Source organism: Arachis ipaensis, chromosome B9, assembly GCF_059453495.1.
Source record: "Arachis ipaensis isolate K30076 ecotype BB chromosome B9, ASM5945349v1, whole genome shotgun sequence".
Lineage (NCBI taxonomy): Eukaryota > Viridiplantae > Streptophyta > Magnoliopsida > Fabales > Fabaceae > Arachis > Arachis ipaensis.
The window spans coordinates 158,047,969-158,067,747 of NC_142444.1; the positions used below are offsets into that span (position 1 = coordinate 158,047,969).

Genomic DNA, 19,779 nt, shown 5'->3' on the forward strand with positions numbered 1-19,779 from the left:
TTTATCAGAATAGAAAGGAAGAGAGGTTCCCTGAGATGAACCTAGACTTTGTGAATTTTGGAGACCTTGTAACATTATTCAAGGGTTTAGAATACCAGTCATACAAGACAGTATACTGGTATGATCCAACAAGTGCTGACATTGAGTCTGGACTAAACATATTAACTGGGAATGCAGGGATCAATGCAATGCGAGAGAACATATTAAAGAACCAATAGACTTCTGAGTTCTATATATACTTTGATTACCCTGTTTATGATCCTGAGGTTGTTGATGATGTTGGTAAGAATAGTGATGGCGCAGTGGATGTGGATGTAGATGAAATTTTAGAGGAACTGAAGACATCCTCTTCATTAGATGACGGGTACGAGAGCATGAAAGATTTGTTATATAAACCTCCGCCAGCTGGATTTGAGACTGATAGTACTGAAACCGACAGTAATGACGGGGTTGCTGGTGGCAAGAGAAAAAGAAGTATGAAGGGTAAAAAGAAGGTACTGGCCCCTAAGAAGCCAGTTGCAAAGAGGCAAGGGTTAAATGAAAAGTCTAAGGTTGGAAAGAAGAGGGTTCAACATGGCACAAGTGTGAATGCAAGAGAAGAAAATAGTGGAGGCGCTAATGCTGGGACAGGTAGTATAGGTGGGGCCCAGAGGGCTGATGGGCCGAATGATCAAGGAGGTGGTGGTGATGGGCCTAATGTGCAGCCGGATAATCCAGTGCTAGGTGGATTCTATGTCAGTAAAGTCCCAGTAGAAGTGGAGGAAATCATGTTTGAGTATGAGTCTGAAAAATTGCATACACCCAATTCATCTGAGGATGAAGGTAACAGTAGGAAATTTCATGAGTTTGATGATGATTATGCTCATGGTCAGGGCAGATTTGAGTTAGGAATGAGGTTCGCCACTGTTGAAAGGTTTAAGGAGGTGGCAAATGATTCATTCATTGTTGAAGGAAGGGAGCTGAAATGGATCAAGAATGATAGGGGGATGGTCAGAATGGGTTGCAAGGATGAGGAGTGTCCGTTCTTGGTTCATTTGTCATACAACAAAACCTTGTAATATTATCAAGTTAAGACGTACCAGCATGAACATACTTGTGCAAGAAATTTAGGGAGTAATGCAGCTGATTAGCATTGAATTAGCAAGAAAATTGAAAAGAGGGATCGGCTGGCCCAAGGTTCATAATAGGCATAAAGATCCTACTGAGCCATTGATGCAAAGGGAAAAAATTGAAGAAGTTATTCTCTATGTTTTGCAGCAAATGTGGTGAAAAGGGCCACAATTACAAAACTTGAAAGGGAGCTCCTTCAAGCCCCAATTGAAAGTCGAAGACAAAGCGGCCTAAGAAGAAGGAAGGTAGCACCTCACAAGCACTAGTTGTGCTTCTTTTGTCACAATCAGCTCCCCCACCAGAGGTAAGATCACTTTATGGATAATAGTGTATTTGATTATACACTTCAACAATAATTTTGTCTTATCATTAAATAAGTCAGGGATTAAACTGTCTTAGTACTAGAAACCACAGGAATTAGTATGTCTTAATACCATAATCTTCAAGGACTTATCTGTCTTATTATGCTATTCCTGAAGGACTAATATGTCTTAATATTATTCACTACTATGTCCAGGATGCTTCAAATAGCCAACCAGGCAACAACAACACCCTACTGTAATGATGCAATTATTTGTCATTATAATCTGTTTGATATATGCATTGACTGAATATGGTTTGATGTGCTTTGCGTTTTGTCATGTTTTGGTCCCCTCCTTCCTACAGGTTCTGAGTGCAGCTGGCCCAAGTCCTCCAAATATTGCACCAGGTCCAACCAGAGTTACAAGATCCACACTTGTGATAGCACCATCAAAGCCAACAGTTACTCAAGGTAGGCCACCGGCCCCAACTTCAAGCTGTCTATTTAAGCCTCCAAGAAAAGCTCCATTAAAGTTTAGACCAAAGCAGAAGATTTTTAAACCACCAGCTCCAATTGGTCAATAACCAGCACCATCTAACACACAGCAGGCAACAACAGTTTAGGAAGTCTCCCAAATGCCAACTCCATCTAACATACAAACTGCTGCACAGAATCAGGAGGCTCCATTCCCAACTGTACCAAATGTGTCAACATCTAAGGATTTCAGGGAATGAAGAGTCATGCCATTATGTTATTTCGGAATAAATGTGTACTGTTGTAATTCTTAATGGCAAATTCCAGATATTTTTCTTTTCTTGTTAGCTATTTTTTGGCTAGCCGTTATTGGTCAAGTAAAAACTTGTTAATGGTAGCATGCCATACATGTGTAGACATTACTAGCAAACCGGTTTCCTTTTTTTGTTTGGTGTCAGTTCTAATCATGAATGTTTATTTACACAACTTTAATATCAGTTCTTGAATGTTTAATTACCTGTGATTTTGCCAGCCTTCGCTTTAAACATACATTGCAGCATACAGGCTAAATAATGATACGTTTATAAAAAGGACATGTTGAATTTTCCTGGTAAGAAATTATCATATTTATCATTTTCAACCAATGATCAATTCTTACAACCTAAAACAGCAATAATTAGGACAATTAAAATCACACATATACACCACCCTGTTGGTTTTATTTTTATTTTTTATTTCTAAAACTATTATCCTCTTTCTCCAAAAATCTGATCCTGTTTTTCATGTCTTGCTTCTAGTGATGCTCTTTAACATCACCAATTTCTTTCTCTCCTAGATACCTTGTATCAATCATTCCAAGTCTTTCAATGTGCTCATCCAACCACAAAAAGAACTTGCAATAGGGTTGTCTTACCTACACAAAATCAGTCCATATAACTCAGAAAAAAATATGGTTTTGGGGATAAACCCTAACACAAACAGAGTTTCACAGACTTGCTTCACATACCTTATAGAACGGACATCTCAGAAATAATCTGTTAGGATTGCTCCTCATCTTCGACGTGAACAGGATTGCATTTTCTCCACAGAAGCACTTTGGTGAGACGTCATCTTTGCCATCCTTCCCATTAGGAACCGAGCCTTCAGCGAACTGGTCTTGTCTTCCTCCATCTCCACTTCTTCTCGAGCCACATGATACTCCATCGGATACCATAGGATGAAATGCTCCCTTTCTTCGTTCACCCGCTTCACCCGCTTCACTCTATCTGTGCATTCGAAGGATTAGGGCTAAAGAATTTGAAAGATTGGGGGTGGGGAGAAACGACGTTGTTTTGGAGCTTGGAGACTAATACGTCTTTTTTTCAGAAACTATAGTACACGTGTCATCTCGTAACGGCGAGGTCAGCATCATGGAAGACACATCAGCATTTTTCGTTGGGTCTAACGGAGTGACTTTAACGGAGGGATAAATTTATCTACATTTTAGAGGGGTCAGGGACATAAAATATTTTTCATTCTTCGAAGACGAAAAAATTTGTAGAAAAAATAAGTTAGGGACTTTTTTGTCTTTTTCTCTAAATACAACTATATGACTGGATTTATTTACTGGCAAAATACTGATACAAAAACACAAAAATATAAAATTATATTTAATAATAAAATATAAATATATATTATATTTAGATATATTAAATTAGTATATTTATATTATTTTTGACAAAAAAATAACAATATCTTTTATAGGAAAAAAACATAAAAATACTGATAAAAAATATAATTTATTTGTTATTATTTTTATTAGTTTTTTATAATTATATTTTTTTATTCTTATATATTTATTTTTAAATTTTTTGTATGAAAAAAAAATAAATTAGATTTTTATAATTTATTTTTTATATTTAATTTATTATAAAATAAAATATAAAAATATTAATTTTTATGTCTTTATTTTTTATATTTTATTTTTATTGTCATGTTATGTACACAAATGAGTAAATTATTAACTAAAAATATTTAGATTGTATATAGATTAATTTGACTTTAAATATATTACATAATGCTTAGTTAGCTTGAGTTTTTCAATTAAATATAGGTTTAATTATTTTGTCAAATTCTTATATTTTATCAAAATTTTAATTAGATTTTTATATATATATTTTTAATTAAATTTATATATCATATTAAATTTTGTAAATAAGTCTTTACCGTAATAAAAAGATTAGAATTAACGGAATATTATATTAAATTATATAAATATTCAGTCAATTGTTAGGCATATTCGTTTTGTTTAATAGAATATTCCATTAATTTCAATGTTTTTGTCTCGACAGAGATTTAATTACAAAATCTGATATGGTATAGGGACTCAATCGAAAAGAAAAAAAAATACAGAGACCTAATTGAAAATTTAGTGAAACTATAAAGACTGACATAATAATTAAACTTAAACCTTAAATATAATAATAATTTATTTTGATAAATCTGACGGCATTCAACGAATTTTTTGTAGCGCATGAAATTAATCTAAACATTTTGGTATTTAAATTTTTAATTTAATTTTGATACATTGTATTGCAGGTAAAATAATTTTACATATATATTCAATTACGTAATGTTATATTAGATATAATTATATAACTGTATATTATACTCTCAACGTATTAAAATTAAACTATATATATAAAATAAAACTCTACATCCAAACAAAATACTTAACCAATTATAACCAAGTTGTTATAACTTTTCAAATCACGCGCCTCCTTTTCCTTCTCCGTTTCTTTCTCTTTCTTCTCCTCCTCCTTCTTCTTTACATCTTTATTAGTTCTGATTTTCTCTGATGCCATCATTAAATAATTTCGATTCATTTCTTAGTTTATTTCGGTTCATTTGTGTGTTACTTGAGGTTCACTTGATGCTGCTGATAAATAATATTGACCAAATTTTTTATTCTTTAAATAATTTTTTAATTGTTTATTCAAATTTAAATCGAATTCGACTTCTTTGTGAATTGAGTTAGGTTTACTTGATACTACTTTTAAATATTCACCAAATTTATTATTTCTTAAAAATTTCGTTGATCACTTAGTTTAGAGAGTGCACAGTATCAAGTCCAAAAAAAAAAAAACGATTGCCCAATGTACATCTGTGAACCTCAAGCAACAATAGAAACAGAAGCAAGAAGGAAGCAGCATAGCCAGCAACCTTGTGCCTTCCCTCCTCTCTCTGTTTTGTTTAATTATTTTTGTATGCGTTTGTTTTCTTTTAAATTAATAACTTCTGAACAAAAATTCTAATTTAAAATTTTTATTAATTGACCAATAGTCCAGTATTGCCAAGAAATATTACACACTAATTGAACAATTCTATTTTTTTTAAGCTATCGGACTAATTTTGATCCCAAACAATTATTATCTAGATAAATTAATAACATTAATATTACATAATTCTTTTAAGGGATAAGTATTGTTTTGATCACAAACGTTTAAGGTCGGAATCAAATTCGTCCCCAATGTTATTTTGGATTTAAAATCGTCCCCAACGTTTTATTTGGGAGTAAAATCGTCTTTTTGGACGATTTTACCCTTATATCACAAGACACAGAGAGAAGCAACATTGCTTCTTCGTTCTTCATTTCTTCTCAGTCTCATTCTTCAGAGAAGAGAGAGAGAGAAGGAGAGAAAAAAAAAGTCTATCCGTCGCCGACACCGACACCCTCCCTCTCGACCTCGCCTCGCCGCGCCTCGATTTTCCCCTCGCCCTTGCTTCACCGCGCCTTGCCCTTGCCTCGCCTTGCGTTGCCTCACCGCACCTGGACCTCGCCCTCGCCTCTGGTTTCTCGTCGTCGTCGGGAAGGTGGTGGTGGTGGTGGTGGTTGTGTTGCTCGCGTTTCCAGCATCACCGCCACGCCTCCCTTTCTCTTCCCTCCCTAATCTCCACTATCCAGATTTACTACCACCACCACCACGCAGCTCCACCGTCAATGCCATCATAGGTAAGTTAAGATTCAAGTTTCTAATTCTTGTTCTTATTTATCAGAATCTCTAATTTTCAAATTCATCACAAAACCTAATTTTCAAATTCATCACAAACCTTTCTGAATCTGTGGTTGTTGTTGTTGGATTTGAGGAATTTGAAGAAGATCTGAATTGCTTGATGCTATTGCTTTTTTCATTCTTTTTTGTTTTTTGTTTTTAATTCTGAATTTGTGATTGTTGTTGTTGGATTTGAAGAATTTGAAGAAGAAGAAGAAGATCTGAATTGCTTGATTCTGTAGTTTTTTTATTCATTTTGTTTTTTTTTTTAATTCTGAATCTGTGGTTGTTGTTGGATTTGAAGAATTTGATGTTTATCACAATCCCTAATTTTCTAAGGATTTGAAATTGTTGTTGTTAATTGTATTTAAGGATTTGTAATTTTAAATTTTGTTAATGGAAGAAGAAGGAAGAAGAAGAGTGGACTGGTAAAAAAAGGGGGGCATTTTTGTCATTTAGAAAAAAATTTATTAAAAATGACGATTTTAATATCGTTTTAAAACGTTAGGGACGTTTTAAATCCAAAATAATGTTGGGGACGAATTTGATTCCGACCCTAAACGGTAGGGACCAAAACAATACTTATCCATTCTTTTAAATTGAAAGCAATTATAGTCAATTTCTGGACTTTAAGTCTTCAAACAAAATTTCTTTTCCAATGATAATAATTGATTGTAGCGTTGGTCTAATAGCAATAGCGTAAATGAAAAATTGTATGAAAGTTTATCTAGATGCACAAATGAATTGAAATGTGCTTTTCTTGTTAATTGATTGTTTATCACTTTTTGTTCAAATCTGAACCAAATTTGGTTCATTTATAAATTGAATTAGGTTCACTTGATACTATTTTTAAGTATTCATCAAATCTATTATTCCTTAAGAAATTCAGTTTATCTCTTAGTTTAATTGAGTTCATTTGCATGCAGAAATGAATTGGAATGTGTTTTTCTTGCTGAATGAATGTTTATCACTTGTTGTTCAAATCTGAACCGAATTCAGTTCATTTGTGAATTGAGTTATATTCACTTGATACTACTGTTAAGTATTCACTAATCTAAATCAAATTCGGTTCATTTATGGATTCAAATGAACCTCAGTTAAAAGGAGGAAAAGAAAAAATGCAGCAACAACAAAAAAATGACGATTGAGAGAAAATACCCAAAAAAGAAGAAGGAAGGCGAAAAAGAATAAGAAGGAAGGCGAAGAAGAAGAAGGAGGAAGAACGCGAAAAAGAAAAAAGAATGCAAAGAAAACGTTATTGAAACGCGTATGTGTACATGTAGTTGTAATAAACATGATTTTTGTTGAGTTTGAACCTACTTGACTGAACTTAGATATAAAATTTTTTGAATGTGTAGTTGAAATATATATATATATATATATATATATTAAAAAAAGGTTATATATATTGGGATCACTAGCAAAAGCTTCTTATTTTTTTGTTAAGGGAATTTAACTCCATATCTTTATATGGAATATAAGTGTAATTAATCTCGATCAATTTGAGTTGATATTCTAATTAAGGGTCTATAATTAAACGAAGGAGACCACTTCAATAAAGATATTAAAAATATTTTTTTAAAGATATTTACATGTGTCATAATATTATTGGATATCTTTATTAAATCGGTTAATAATTTATTTTTTAATAAATCAGAATAAACTCGGTTTATTATAGCAATAATAATAAACTCAATTGTCCGCATTATAAGCATTATAATTATTAGATCCGATTTGATCCGATCGATTTACACAATCTAAACCGAATCATGTTAAAATTTTTTGATAAAAAGACAAATATATTCCTTATGTTTGTTTAAAAAAAACTAAAAAAAAAATGATCCAGTGTGTTATGTAAATTGGTCGGTTTGACCGGATCTGATAACAATTGACTTTATTATTTTCGTTATAAAAAAATTAATTTTATTCTAGTTTGTTAAAAAATTTAAAAATAACCAGTTCATTAATATGTACAATAATAATGCGACACATAAATATCTTTACAAAAAGACATTTTATGCGTTGGAGCATCCTCCTTAAATGAATGCATCTCCTTTTCCATTCGAGTAAATATCCCACCCGACCCTGACAATTACCTCGAAAGGACAACGAGGTCCCAAAAAAAAATACACAATCCGACCCCTGATTAACTTGTTTTAGCACAGAAGCTTCGTTGTTTTTTCGAAATAATTATTAAAAACATAATTGAATTTTTTTATCAAGTGTCTCGTTATCTTTTGAAATAATTGTCCAAGAATGTTTTGGTTTTTCTCATTCCATTCCCAAATAAATTCGGAGATATATAGATTACTGTAATTACGAAGTAATGCGTGTGAGACTAATCAAATCTCTTCATCAACAAAACCTCCCTACTCATGGGTTTCAATCAAGAGACAAAAACTTCAGGGTCATGAGTTGGAAAATCTACCTCCTAAGGACCTCTCATGCAATTTTTTCCCTCCGGTGGGTCTTTAGGCCTTCTGCACCACGGAAATTATTTTGTTTACATCTATGCCTGCTCGTTTTGTCTTGCTTAAATAATATACAATCTTAATAAGTACATGAAATATGTCAATTAAGATTATGGTGAGTGGATGGAAATTAATAAGTATCATATATATATATATTAGTTAGAGATCATAAAACGATTTTATTGGAAAATCTTGAAATTCCTTACAAGCCACGGCCTTTAGAGTGCCACAGATGTTCAATCTTAACCACAAAACCTAACAGCAACAACCACAACTATTTTGTTTTGTATACATAAAATCAGGGTTTTACTCGGTCAATTATTTTTGAAAATGTTATCTAGAATATATAATACAGGACGGGTATTATGTTATATCAGTATTTTTATACGAAGAATGTTAGGGTTCAGCAACTTTTGTAATTTGTAGCCATCAAATAGTTATTAATGATAATTTTAATGGTGTGAAATTGATGTGAAATTTCATCAAATAACTCATTTTTTTTAACAAAATTGCTGGTCCCTAGACTTTTCCTTTTTATATAATTAAGGGAGATTGTATTTTGCTATTAATGCGTTTAATTTATCAAATACTTAAATGAAACGAACATGTTCAATTAATCCGAACCACATACATGAAATTATACATGACAAAATAGGCGAGCTTTAATTTTTTTTTTTAATTAAGCACTCAATTCTTTATATATATATATATATATATATATATATGAAAAATTCTATGGTGACATGAGAAGTGGTGGTTAAAAATGACCAAAAGTTAATTAACCTATAGAAAGAAGATATGTGTTGATACAATGAATTGAAGACGAATTTAGAATGCTCGAACTCCTTGTTCCATATGCTGCTAAGTGTCAAGCTTGTAATATGTGAAAAATTTTTTAAAATGTGAAAAATTTTTTAAAATGCTTCATAAGAGACTCAAACTATTGCCCTCAATCCCTCATAGATACAAGGAAGGTGATCATACCACTATACTGTAATGCTCTTTGCTATTATATAGACAAATTATATATATATATATATATATATTATTTTACTTATATTTAATTTTAAAGTTATTCATTTTAAAATTAATTATATTTTATTTAATTATAAATTTTATTTAATATATACAAATTAAAAAAATAAACATAAAAAATTTATTAATCACAATTTTTTTTTTTATAATTATATCCAATACCTTTTTACTATATACTTCCCTTTCTCTTAAAAAGAAAACACTTATTTCAAGAGAGAAGGAATAATATCTGTGATATTGGTTATAATTTTCACACTTGCAATTTGCAGTTGAGTTGAGAAAAATAACAGATGAATTGTTTTTTTTTATGTGAGTATATCTGATACAGAAAACACATGCATGAGGAGTTGCCAAGTCTACTGGTACACGTGTAAGGATAAAAGCCCCAAAACTAACCGAAACAAAACCTGAATCTACTCCTGAAGCAGCAATCACAAATCACATGAAACGAGACAATAACCAAATTCCTTTCAATATTCCACAGCCATCAGAGTGAGTGTAGAAGAATCTGAGACATACAGAAAGCGAAATAAAACTGGACGCCATTAATGAAGCCAAACTCGAACCTCAAATAAGACACACTAACCCACTCTCAACCACCAGTTCCTCATCCTTGCATGGCTTCAACTCCATCCAAGTTTTCAACCCGGTTATCATTCATCTCCTCTTTATAACCCCCCTTCACCTCACCCATCAAAACTTCAAAACCACAAGCCATACAGAGAGAGAGAGACGTAAACTATGGATGTCTGGTTGTGGATATCTGATCTTCCCAACTCGGCCGAGTGGGATGAGTCTGACTCAGTCCCCACCTTCGAACTTGCAAGTTCAGGACTCGGCACTGAAGAAGACCCAACCCGGTCCATTGAGCTGAAAGCCGAGCGAACTTCTGGGTCAGACTCTGAAGCTGCGGTAACATTTACCGTGTGCTTGCAAGGGTTCCACCCATTCAATGCAGAGAAGCCGCTTTGGGTCTCCGAAAAGTGCCAGCTGTCAGCAGAAAACCCTTTCCTCCCGCTGCTCCTACAGCTCCTCCAAGAAATCATATCCAACTCACCCACGGCGCATGATAGCACGTGTCCTAGGTCACAGCTCCAGAAGCTGAAGCCGGAGCCCATATCATGGATCATGGACTCGCACACACCGGAGTCCCTCTCCATGTTCTTCAACCTCGTCCTCACCATGCGCCTCTTCTGGCTCTGCGCCTTCGACGCCCCCAGCGAAGCCGGCTCCCTCTACTTTCAGTCCCTACTCGCTCCCACGCTCGAAACGGCGTCGTCGAAGCTCGCTTCCGTCCTCAGAACCTTCTTCATCACCGTCGGCGTTGACACGGAGCTCTGTTTCATGCGAACCCTCGGGTTCATAATAGCAAAGTGGTGCATTATAAGAGAGATGGGCGTAGGATTACAAACACTGCTGGTTCCTCCGCCGCAGGTGAGGAACCCGAGATTCTCTTACTCGGCGGAGAGTAACGGCCTGTGGATTCTGAAGGGTTACGCGCCAGTGATGACAATGAAATTGGCGCGAAGCAACGGTCAAAAGAGTCAGTTCCCAGGGATCGATGCAAAGGAGTCAATACTACGCTACACTATGGCGCACCAGCAGCTAGAGGCACACGTGCAGATCGAATACACCGTTGGATTCCGCGATGGCTTCATCCAGGTTCGTGCACGTGTCGACAACATACGCCTCCACGTGGCGAGGCTAGGGTTCGGGCAAAACGACGACGTTGCGGAGTTCCTCGAGGAGAAGCACTTCCCTTCCCGCGTTAGGGTCTGGGTGGGCCCGGAGATTGGAGCTACGTACGTGTCCGGACTTAGCCTGGGCCGGTCCACGGAGAATCGAGAGAGGGAAGTGGAAGTTCAGAAGATCGTGAAGGGTGATTTCGAGAAATCACAGGTTTCGAATGTGAGAGCTTCGACGAGGTCAGCGAGGAGAACGCACACGAAGAGTTGGAGAATGGATCAGGACTCGGAAGGGAACGCGGCCATATTCGACGCCGTTTTGTACGATAACGCGACGGGGCACGAGGTGGCATCGTGGAAGCCCACGGGCCCAACGGGTGATGACCCGTTCCATGGGCTGAGAGGGCGATACGTGGGGTCAAACAGGGCGTTCAATAAAAGCGGGTCGGTGGTGATTGCTGGGGATGAGTATGGAGAGGAAGTAGGGTGGAGACTTAGCAAGGATATGGAAGGGAGTGTGTTGAAGTGGCGAATTGGTGGTGAATTTTGGGTTAGTTATTTGCCCAACCGAGCCAAGGGTTCTCATTTTGAAACTCGCTATATTGAATGGTGCGATGAAGTTGATTTGCCTCTAATTAAAAGTGCGTCCATGCACCATGCATGAAATGAACTTTGTACGTGTAAATAACTATATTCACCTAAATTGAGTTTAGATATGTATTGTAAGTGATTCTACTTTCTCTTTAGTCTCCCCCCTGTAATGTATGTGGTGTATAATTAACGGTTGTTTAGGGTTTAGGCTCTATGACCACTTAAACGAAGCGTTCTTTCTATCTTACATTAAAGTCACTTACATAGCATAACTCCTAATAGTATAACACCTTGTTGAACTATATGTAAGCCCTACATTGTATGATTCAAATATCTAAATAAAAATAAATGACAATTCATGGGCAGAGGGATACGTACTGGGTTATGAATCGTAGCTAAGACAAAATGGATAAAAACAATGAATTAAAGAACCTTCTCAAAATTTAGTTCTGGCAATGGCGATACCTATTGCAAGGAGGGACATAAAAGAGAGACAGAGAGGACCATAGGAGTTCTAATTAGGGGTGCACAGACCCGGTCCGGCCCGAAGGCCTGGCCCGGTCCCGAACACTTTTGGGGCTAATTTGGTGTAATTTCATTGGGTTTAGAGTCGGGTAAGGGTCTCAAAATTAGACCCGGTCATTATTTCGGGTCGGGTCCGGGCCATAGCTCGGGTCACCCGAAGTCGGCCCGGTGACCCGGTCATCATACACAATTAATATTTTGTGTTATTAGTGATGGATCATGACTATTCTTATGTGGAATTTAAGTATTGTAAATCTTAATATTTTGTGTTATTAGTCATTATAAAACTATAAGTTAATGTTTTATGTTTAGAATGCATAAGACTTTAGACTAATGCATAATATTGTGTTATTTGTATTGATTTAAATATTTGGTATTATTAGACAATATTAGTATTGATTGTAGTTATACTTTAGTATTGATTGTGGTTATGCTTTAATTTTGAAGAAGGGTTGGTTCTTGTTATATTTTTCTAAGTGAATTTTACCATGTTAAATAATGGTTGGAGTCTTGGAAATTTGGATATTTTTACATGCTAACTTACAAGAAGATATCAACGTAATGTAATGTTAACGGCCCGATTTTCACCCGGTTTTTACCCGGTATAATTGTGGCCCGAAAGTGTATTGGTTTCCTCGGGTTTATGGTCGGGTTCGGGTTTAATAAATAGACCCGATGTATATTTCGGGCCGGGTCTAGGGCACATCAAACCCAGCTTCACCCGAACCATGTGCACCCCTAGTTCTAATCATTCAAAAGAACGTGGATTTGTGAAATTAGGGCTTGTTTCTTAAAAATTGCCATTGGACAGTCGATTACCTCTTACAATAGCTGCCTACAATAATGCAAATCAAACACAGCTTTGACTGCATCTTAAAAAGAAAATTAATTAATATATATTTTAAGAGCAAATAAAGTTAAGGTTATTATTAATAAAAAATTTACAATTGTATAATTGCAAAGAGTCTTTGGATTATTAACATTGGAATTAGTACCTTTTATCTTTCTTTTTTTTTTTGAGAATGATTAAGTTCTATATATTCTGGATCAGAAATAATTTAAAAGAAGTTACTTGCTGTTTTAAAAGCGTATCTTGACTCTTCTTTTTGCACCAACTTGTTATAATTTATGGATTGAGAGGAATTGTCGAATTATTGAGATTGTCATGAGGGTTCAAATGCTTGCTTTCATAGAAAAAATCTTTATCTAAATAATTCGACAATTCAGCCACACAACTCTTACTCTTGTACCTATTGTAATGTCATTTGGATATTAATAGACGGTGAATTTCGTGGTGCCTTGGAGTAAGATGGCTAAGGATGACTAAAGTTTAACTGACTAATGATATGCAGACACTTGGCAATGCAGGAATCTGAACAAGGAGTTGATCAACGTCACTCAATGCACTGTGATCGTGTTAATTTGGGTAAACAATTTAAATATTTTTTTTTTAAAAAAAAGAGTTTAAAGTATAATTTTTTTTAAATAGCAGTTTATAAATAAATTATTTTGTATTTAAATTTTTAGTAATAGAAGTATTTATTTTAAAGTTGTAGTATGTAGATAAATAACTCAAAAATTATAATTTTTTATATAAAAAAGTAAAAATTAAAATAACGATGATAACAAATATTTTTCAAGTTAACTATAAAAATAATAGCAAGTTATATAAAAATAAAATCACATGTAAAAAATAAAATTAAAATTGAGATTTTATACTACACACAATGTTAAATACAAATTTAATAATAAAAATAGAGTGATAAAATGATAAAAAATAACTATAAGAAATATATGTAGTAGGTAGTTTAGATGGAACATTGTTTTAAAATAGTAGCGAATGGTCAATATTTTTAGCAGATGAATCATTACGTGAAAATGGTGGAAGGCCAGTATTTCCAACAGAAACAGGAAATATTTTCACAGACCCAAGAATGAAAGTAGATCTTTTTTGTTTTGAAGTCAATTTTTTTAGAAAAGTGCAGTGATAGAATTAGGGATGTCAATGGGGCAGGGCGGGGGCGGGGGATGCCTCCCTGCTCCCCATCCCCGCCCTCAGATTTGCTCCCCATCCCCGCCCCATTCCCCGCCGTGGGGGAATATTGCTCCCCATCCCCATTCCCCACAGGGCCCCATTCCCCGCGGGGACCCCATTCTCCATCTACATAATAGTTCTAACTAATTATTAATTTCCATATGAATAGAGCTACAAGTATCTATCTTATACAAAAACTGCAAGATTTTATACAAAAAGTCTAAATGATACGATGGTGACTTCTTTCGAAATAATACAATGGAGGGACGCAATGACGGGTCAAAGGAAAAAGCAGTGAACGAGGTGGGAGATGCGGCAATAGAGAGGAGAATGGACACGACGGTAGAGTTACGAAAAAGAACGCCGCAAATAGAAATTACGACGCGGTAAGGATGATGGCATGGTGAGGTGTGACGATGCGGTGAGAGGGTGACGAGGGGGTGGCTGCAGAGAGGTTGGATGGAGTATAGACAGCCTTAGGGATCTCTGAATTGAAGAAGGATTATGCAAATAAAGATTAGGAGTTTTGGGTTTCTGTATATATATATATATCTCTGAATTGAAGAAGGATTATGCAAATAAAGATTAGGAGTTTTGGGTTTCTGTATATATATATATATATGTATGTATGTGTGAGAAATGACTAAAAAACATATATGAGAATAAACTATTAAAGATAATTTAAGGAATTAATAAATTTCGGGGAATAGTGGGGACGGGGCGGGGATCCCCGCTCGGGTCCCCGCGCCTGCTTCGGGGGAATTTTGTCCCCCATCCCCATCCCCACGGGGAAAATTCCCCACAATCGGATCCCCATTCGGGGCAGTCCCCGCAGGGATCCCCGCGTCTCGGGGAATTTTGCCATCCCTAGATAGAATGACTTATCGAAAACGAGAAGTCATATATTTTTACTCTTTTAAAAAGCTGTGAATTAACTTTTTAAGAAGTTAAAAACTGTTTTTAAAATGGTGCCAAACAAGCATATAATGACTTTTCATAATTAAAAAAAAAAACAAAATAGCTTCTGCCGTTTATCAAACGGGTTCTAAGTGTGGTAACTTTGAATTGTTTATTACAAGGGCTGTTCGAAAATTTTGCTTATAAAAAAATTAATTGTGCAACCTGGGCCTAAGGCTTGATGGACAAAAAGTAGTTTCATTAAAAATTGTTGTTTGTCCAAAATAAAGGAGGAAAATGAATGTATCTGATTTTTGAATAGAAGAAAAAAAGGATCTTGGATTTGAGAGAGATGACTTTATAACAATGTTGGTGTTTTTTTTTTCTTTAAGTAAATAATAAAAATAATTACAAATTATTATAAAATAAATAACTCAAAAAGATATAATAGATATAAAATAAATAAGTATAAATAGAAGACTCCAATATTAATATTTACTAATATAATTATCTCACGATAATAAAAGTAATTAATATATTTACTAATATTATAAAGAGTGAGAGAGAGAAATATTTAGAATATTATAATATATAGAAAGAGAGAGAATTGTTAATTTCTTTTGCCTCGTTCATGCTTTTATAGGCAAACAAATTCTACTTTTCAAACTTCATTAATTGTGCTTTGTCATGAGAAATTGCTACTTTCAACAATCAACATAGGAAAACTGAACCGCCCATAAATGGGCATCCATCCTTGTTGTAACGCCCCCCTTGGATGCTCATTTAGAAATATGATTCATTAAAACCTTACTAAAGAAAAATTCAGTGGGAAAAAACCTTAGTGAAGAAAAAAGAGTACAATATCCTTCGTGACGGGGATTGCCTCATTAAAAACCTTGTTAAGAAAAATCCAATGGAAAAAAAACCTGACTAAGGAAAAAATAGTACAGTCTCTCCATTTTGTCGACATCATTTAATGTCTCGAAATCGGCACATCCCAATCTCATGTACCAATCTTTTAAAGGAGGATTTTGGGAGTGACTTTGTAAATAAATCTGCCAGATTATCACTTGAATGGATCTGTTGGACATCAATTGTCCCTTGATTTTAAAGATCATGAGTGAAGAAGAATTTGGGAGAAATATGTTTTGTTCTATCACCTTTGATGTATCCGCCTTTAAGTTGAGCAATGCATGCTGTATTATTTTCAAACAAGACAGTTGGAGCTATCTTATGATCAATCAGTCCACATGATGACAGAATATATTGGATCAAACTCCTGAGCTAAAAATACCCGCGACTTGCTTCATGTATTGCTAGTATTTCAGCATGATTAGAGGAGGTTGCTGCTATTGTCTGTTTCGTGGACCTCCATGATATAGCTGTACCACCATATATGAACATGTATCCTATTTGAGATCTCTCTTTGTGTGGATCAGACAAATATCCTGCATCTGCATAGCCAACTAGTTGTGACTTGGATTCATAGGGATAAAACAACCCCATATCAATCGTTATATGAAGATATCGAAAGATTTGTTTGATTTCACTCCAATATCTTCTGGTTGGAGAGGAACTATATCTTGCTAGTAAATTCACATCAAATGATATATCAAGTCGTGTATTATTAGCAAGATACATTAGCGCTCCAATGGCACTAAGATATGGTACTTCAGGATCAAGGATATTTTCAATCTCTTCTTTAGAACGGAATTGATCATTTTCCACATCCAAAGATCTTACGATCATTGGGGTACTCAAGGGATGTGACTTATCCATATAAAATCTCTTCAAGATCTTTTCTGTGTATGTTGTTTGATCAATAAAGATCCCATTTTTTGTATGCTCGACCAGCAGGACGAGACAAAATTTAGTCTTTCCAAGATCTTTCATCTCAAACTCTTCTTTTAGAACTTTTATAATAGTTGGAATCTCTTCAGGAGTTCCAATGATATTTAAATCATCAACATACACAGCAATTATGATGAATCCAAATGCAGATTTCTTTATGAAAACACACGGGCAGATATCTTCATTCTTAAATCCATTTTTGGCCAGATACTCAGTAAGACGATTATACCACATTCGTCCAGATTGTTTTAGACCCTATAAAGATCTTTGCAATTTGACTGAGTATAACACTTGCGAATATTCATTGGATGGTTTAGATATCTTTAGTCCGTCAGGGACTTTCATATAGATATCCCGATCTAATGAGCCGTATAAATAGGCTGTTACCACATCCATTAAATGCATATGCAGTTTATGATATGCAGATAAACTGACCAAATAACGCAATGTTATTGCATCCACTACAGGGGACTACGTTTCTTTATAATCTATACCGGGCCTCTGTGAAAAATCTTGTGCTACAAGTCGAGCTTTGTAGCGTATAACTTCAATTTTCTCATTTCGTTTTCTCACAAATACCCATCGGTATCTAGCAGGTTTTACATCCTCTAGTGTACGGACTACAGGTCCAAAGACTTCACGTTTTGCAAGTGAGTCTAATTCAGCCTTCATAACTTCTTCCCATTTTGGCCAATCATTTCTTTGTCGACATTTTTCGACTGATCTTGGCTCAAGATCCTTACTTTCATGCATGATATTTAATGCCACAGTATATGCAAATATTTCATTGACAATTGTCTTATTTCGGTCCCATTTTTATCGAGATCTCGTCATTTTACAATTTTCAGGTACCTGAACTTCTTCTGGCGTTAAAATTATATAAGAATTTTGGACAACTGTAGGTGTCTTTACTATGTCTTTTTCAGCAGGAATAGTATTGACCTCTTTTATTTTCCAAGGATTTTTGTCTTTGGAACCGACATGCCTGCCACGCTTTTGGCGTGAATTTGCTTCAGTGGCTATTTGTCCGACTGGGACATCAATTTGGATTGGGGTATTTTTCGCCGGTATATAAGATTTGATTATCCTCTTTGTATCGGAAAATGCATCAGGCAATTCATTTGCTATTCTATGCAAATGTATAATCTTTTGAACTTCTAGTTCACATTGCCCTAATCGAGGATCTAAATGCATCAAGGATGATGCATTCCAATTAAGTTCCTTTTCAGGAAGCTTATTCTCTCCCTCTAATGTTAGAAATTTTGATTCATCAAAATGACAATCCGCAAATCGGGATTTAAATACATCTCCAGTTTGTATCTCAAGATACCTCACTATGGAGGGAGAATCATATCCAACATCTATCCCCAATTTTCTTTGGGGTCCCATTTTGGTGCGATTAGGTGGTGCAATGGAAACATATATTGCACACCCAAATATTCTTAAATGGGAAACATTTGGCTGCTGGCCAAAGGCTAATTGCATAGGAGAGAACTGATGGTAACTCGTTGGCCTCAAACGAATAAGTGCTGCGGCATGTAAAATAGCATGCCCCAAATCGAGGTTGGGAGATTTGTTCTCATAAGTAAGGGTCTAGCAATTAATTGGAGGCATTTAATAAGTGATTCTGCTAATCCATTTTGTGTGTGAACATGAGCTACTGGATGTTCAACACTTATTTCATTAGCCATACAATAAACATCAAAGGCTTGGGAAGTAAATTCACCAGCATTATCAAGACGAATTGCTTTGATTGGATTTTTTTAGAAATTGTGTTTTTAACCGAATAATTTGAGCCAGTAGTCTCGTAAACGCCAGGTTGCGAGAAGACAATAAGCACACATGTGACCATCTCGAAGATGCGTCTATCAGAACCATAAAATATCTAAAAGATCCACATAGTGGATGAATAGATCCTCATATATCACCTTGAATTCTTTCTAAGAATTCAGGGGACTCAAATCCAATCTTTACTGGTGATAACCTTAAAATTAACTTTCCTTGAGAACATGCAGCACAACAAAATTCACTAGATTTAAGAATCTTCTGGTTTTTTATTGAATGTCCATGGGAGTTTTCAATAATTATCTGCATCATGGTTGTTCTCAGATGACCCAATCAATCGTGCCAAGTTATGAATTCATCTGGGCTAGTAAACTTCTAGTTTACAGTGGCATGTGATTCAATTGCACTAATTATGGTATAATATAAATCAGATGAAAGTGAGGGCAACTTTTCTAATATAACCTTTTATTTGAATCATGAGTTGTGATACATAAGTACTCATGACTTTCCTCATTCATAGTCTCAATATGATATCCATTTTGGCGAATATCTTTAAAACTCAACAAATTTCTTAGAGACTTGGTAGATAATAATGCATTATTTATTATGAATTTTGTTCCTTCGGAAAACAAAATTATAGCTCTTTCGGAGCCTTCAATCACATTGCCTGAGCCAATAATAGTATTAATATATTCTTCTTTTGGCACAAGATGGGTAAAATATATATCACTTTTGAGAATGGTGTGTGAACTTGCACTATCCGCAAGACATACATCTTCATTATATATCCTTACCATTTTTCTTAAAAGACAAATAATAATAATAAAATAAGTAGTATGCACAGTTATATTGAATACTTGATCGGAATTATTTTTCTAAAAAACATTGTACATCAAAATAATGTCATATACTAAAATTTTATTTTAAAACTTGACACATTTAATGATATAAACATGAATATTTTATTATTTATATACATCATATTTGA

The 19,779-nt window shown here is 34.7% G+C and overlaps 1 protein-coding gene across 1 annotated transcript; it reads left to right on the top strand.

The window, feature by feature from the left end:
* Window positions 1-10,028: 10,028 nt before the first annotated feature.
* Window positions 10,029-11,952, top strand: LOC107617442 (uncharacterized). The gene has a single exon (XM_016319199.3). The coding sequence runs from the start codon at window positions 10,164-10,166 to the stop codon at window positions 11,769-11,771; it is 1,608 nt and encodes a 535-aa protein (XP_016174685.1). The 5' UTR covers window positions 10,029-10,163; the 3' UTR covers window positions 11,772-11,952.
* Window positions 11,953-19,779: the final 7,827 nt, after the last annotated feature.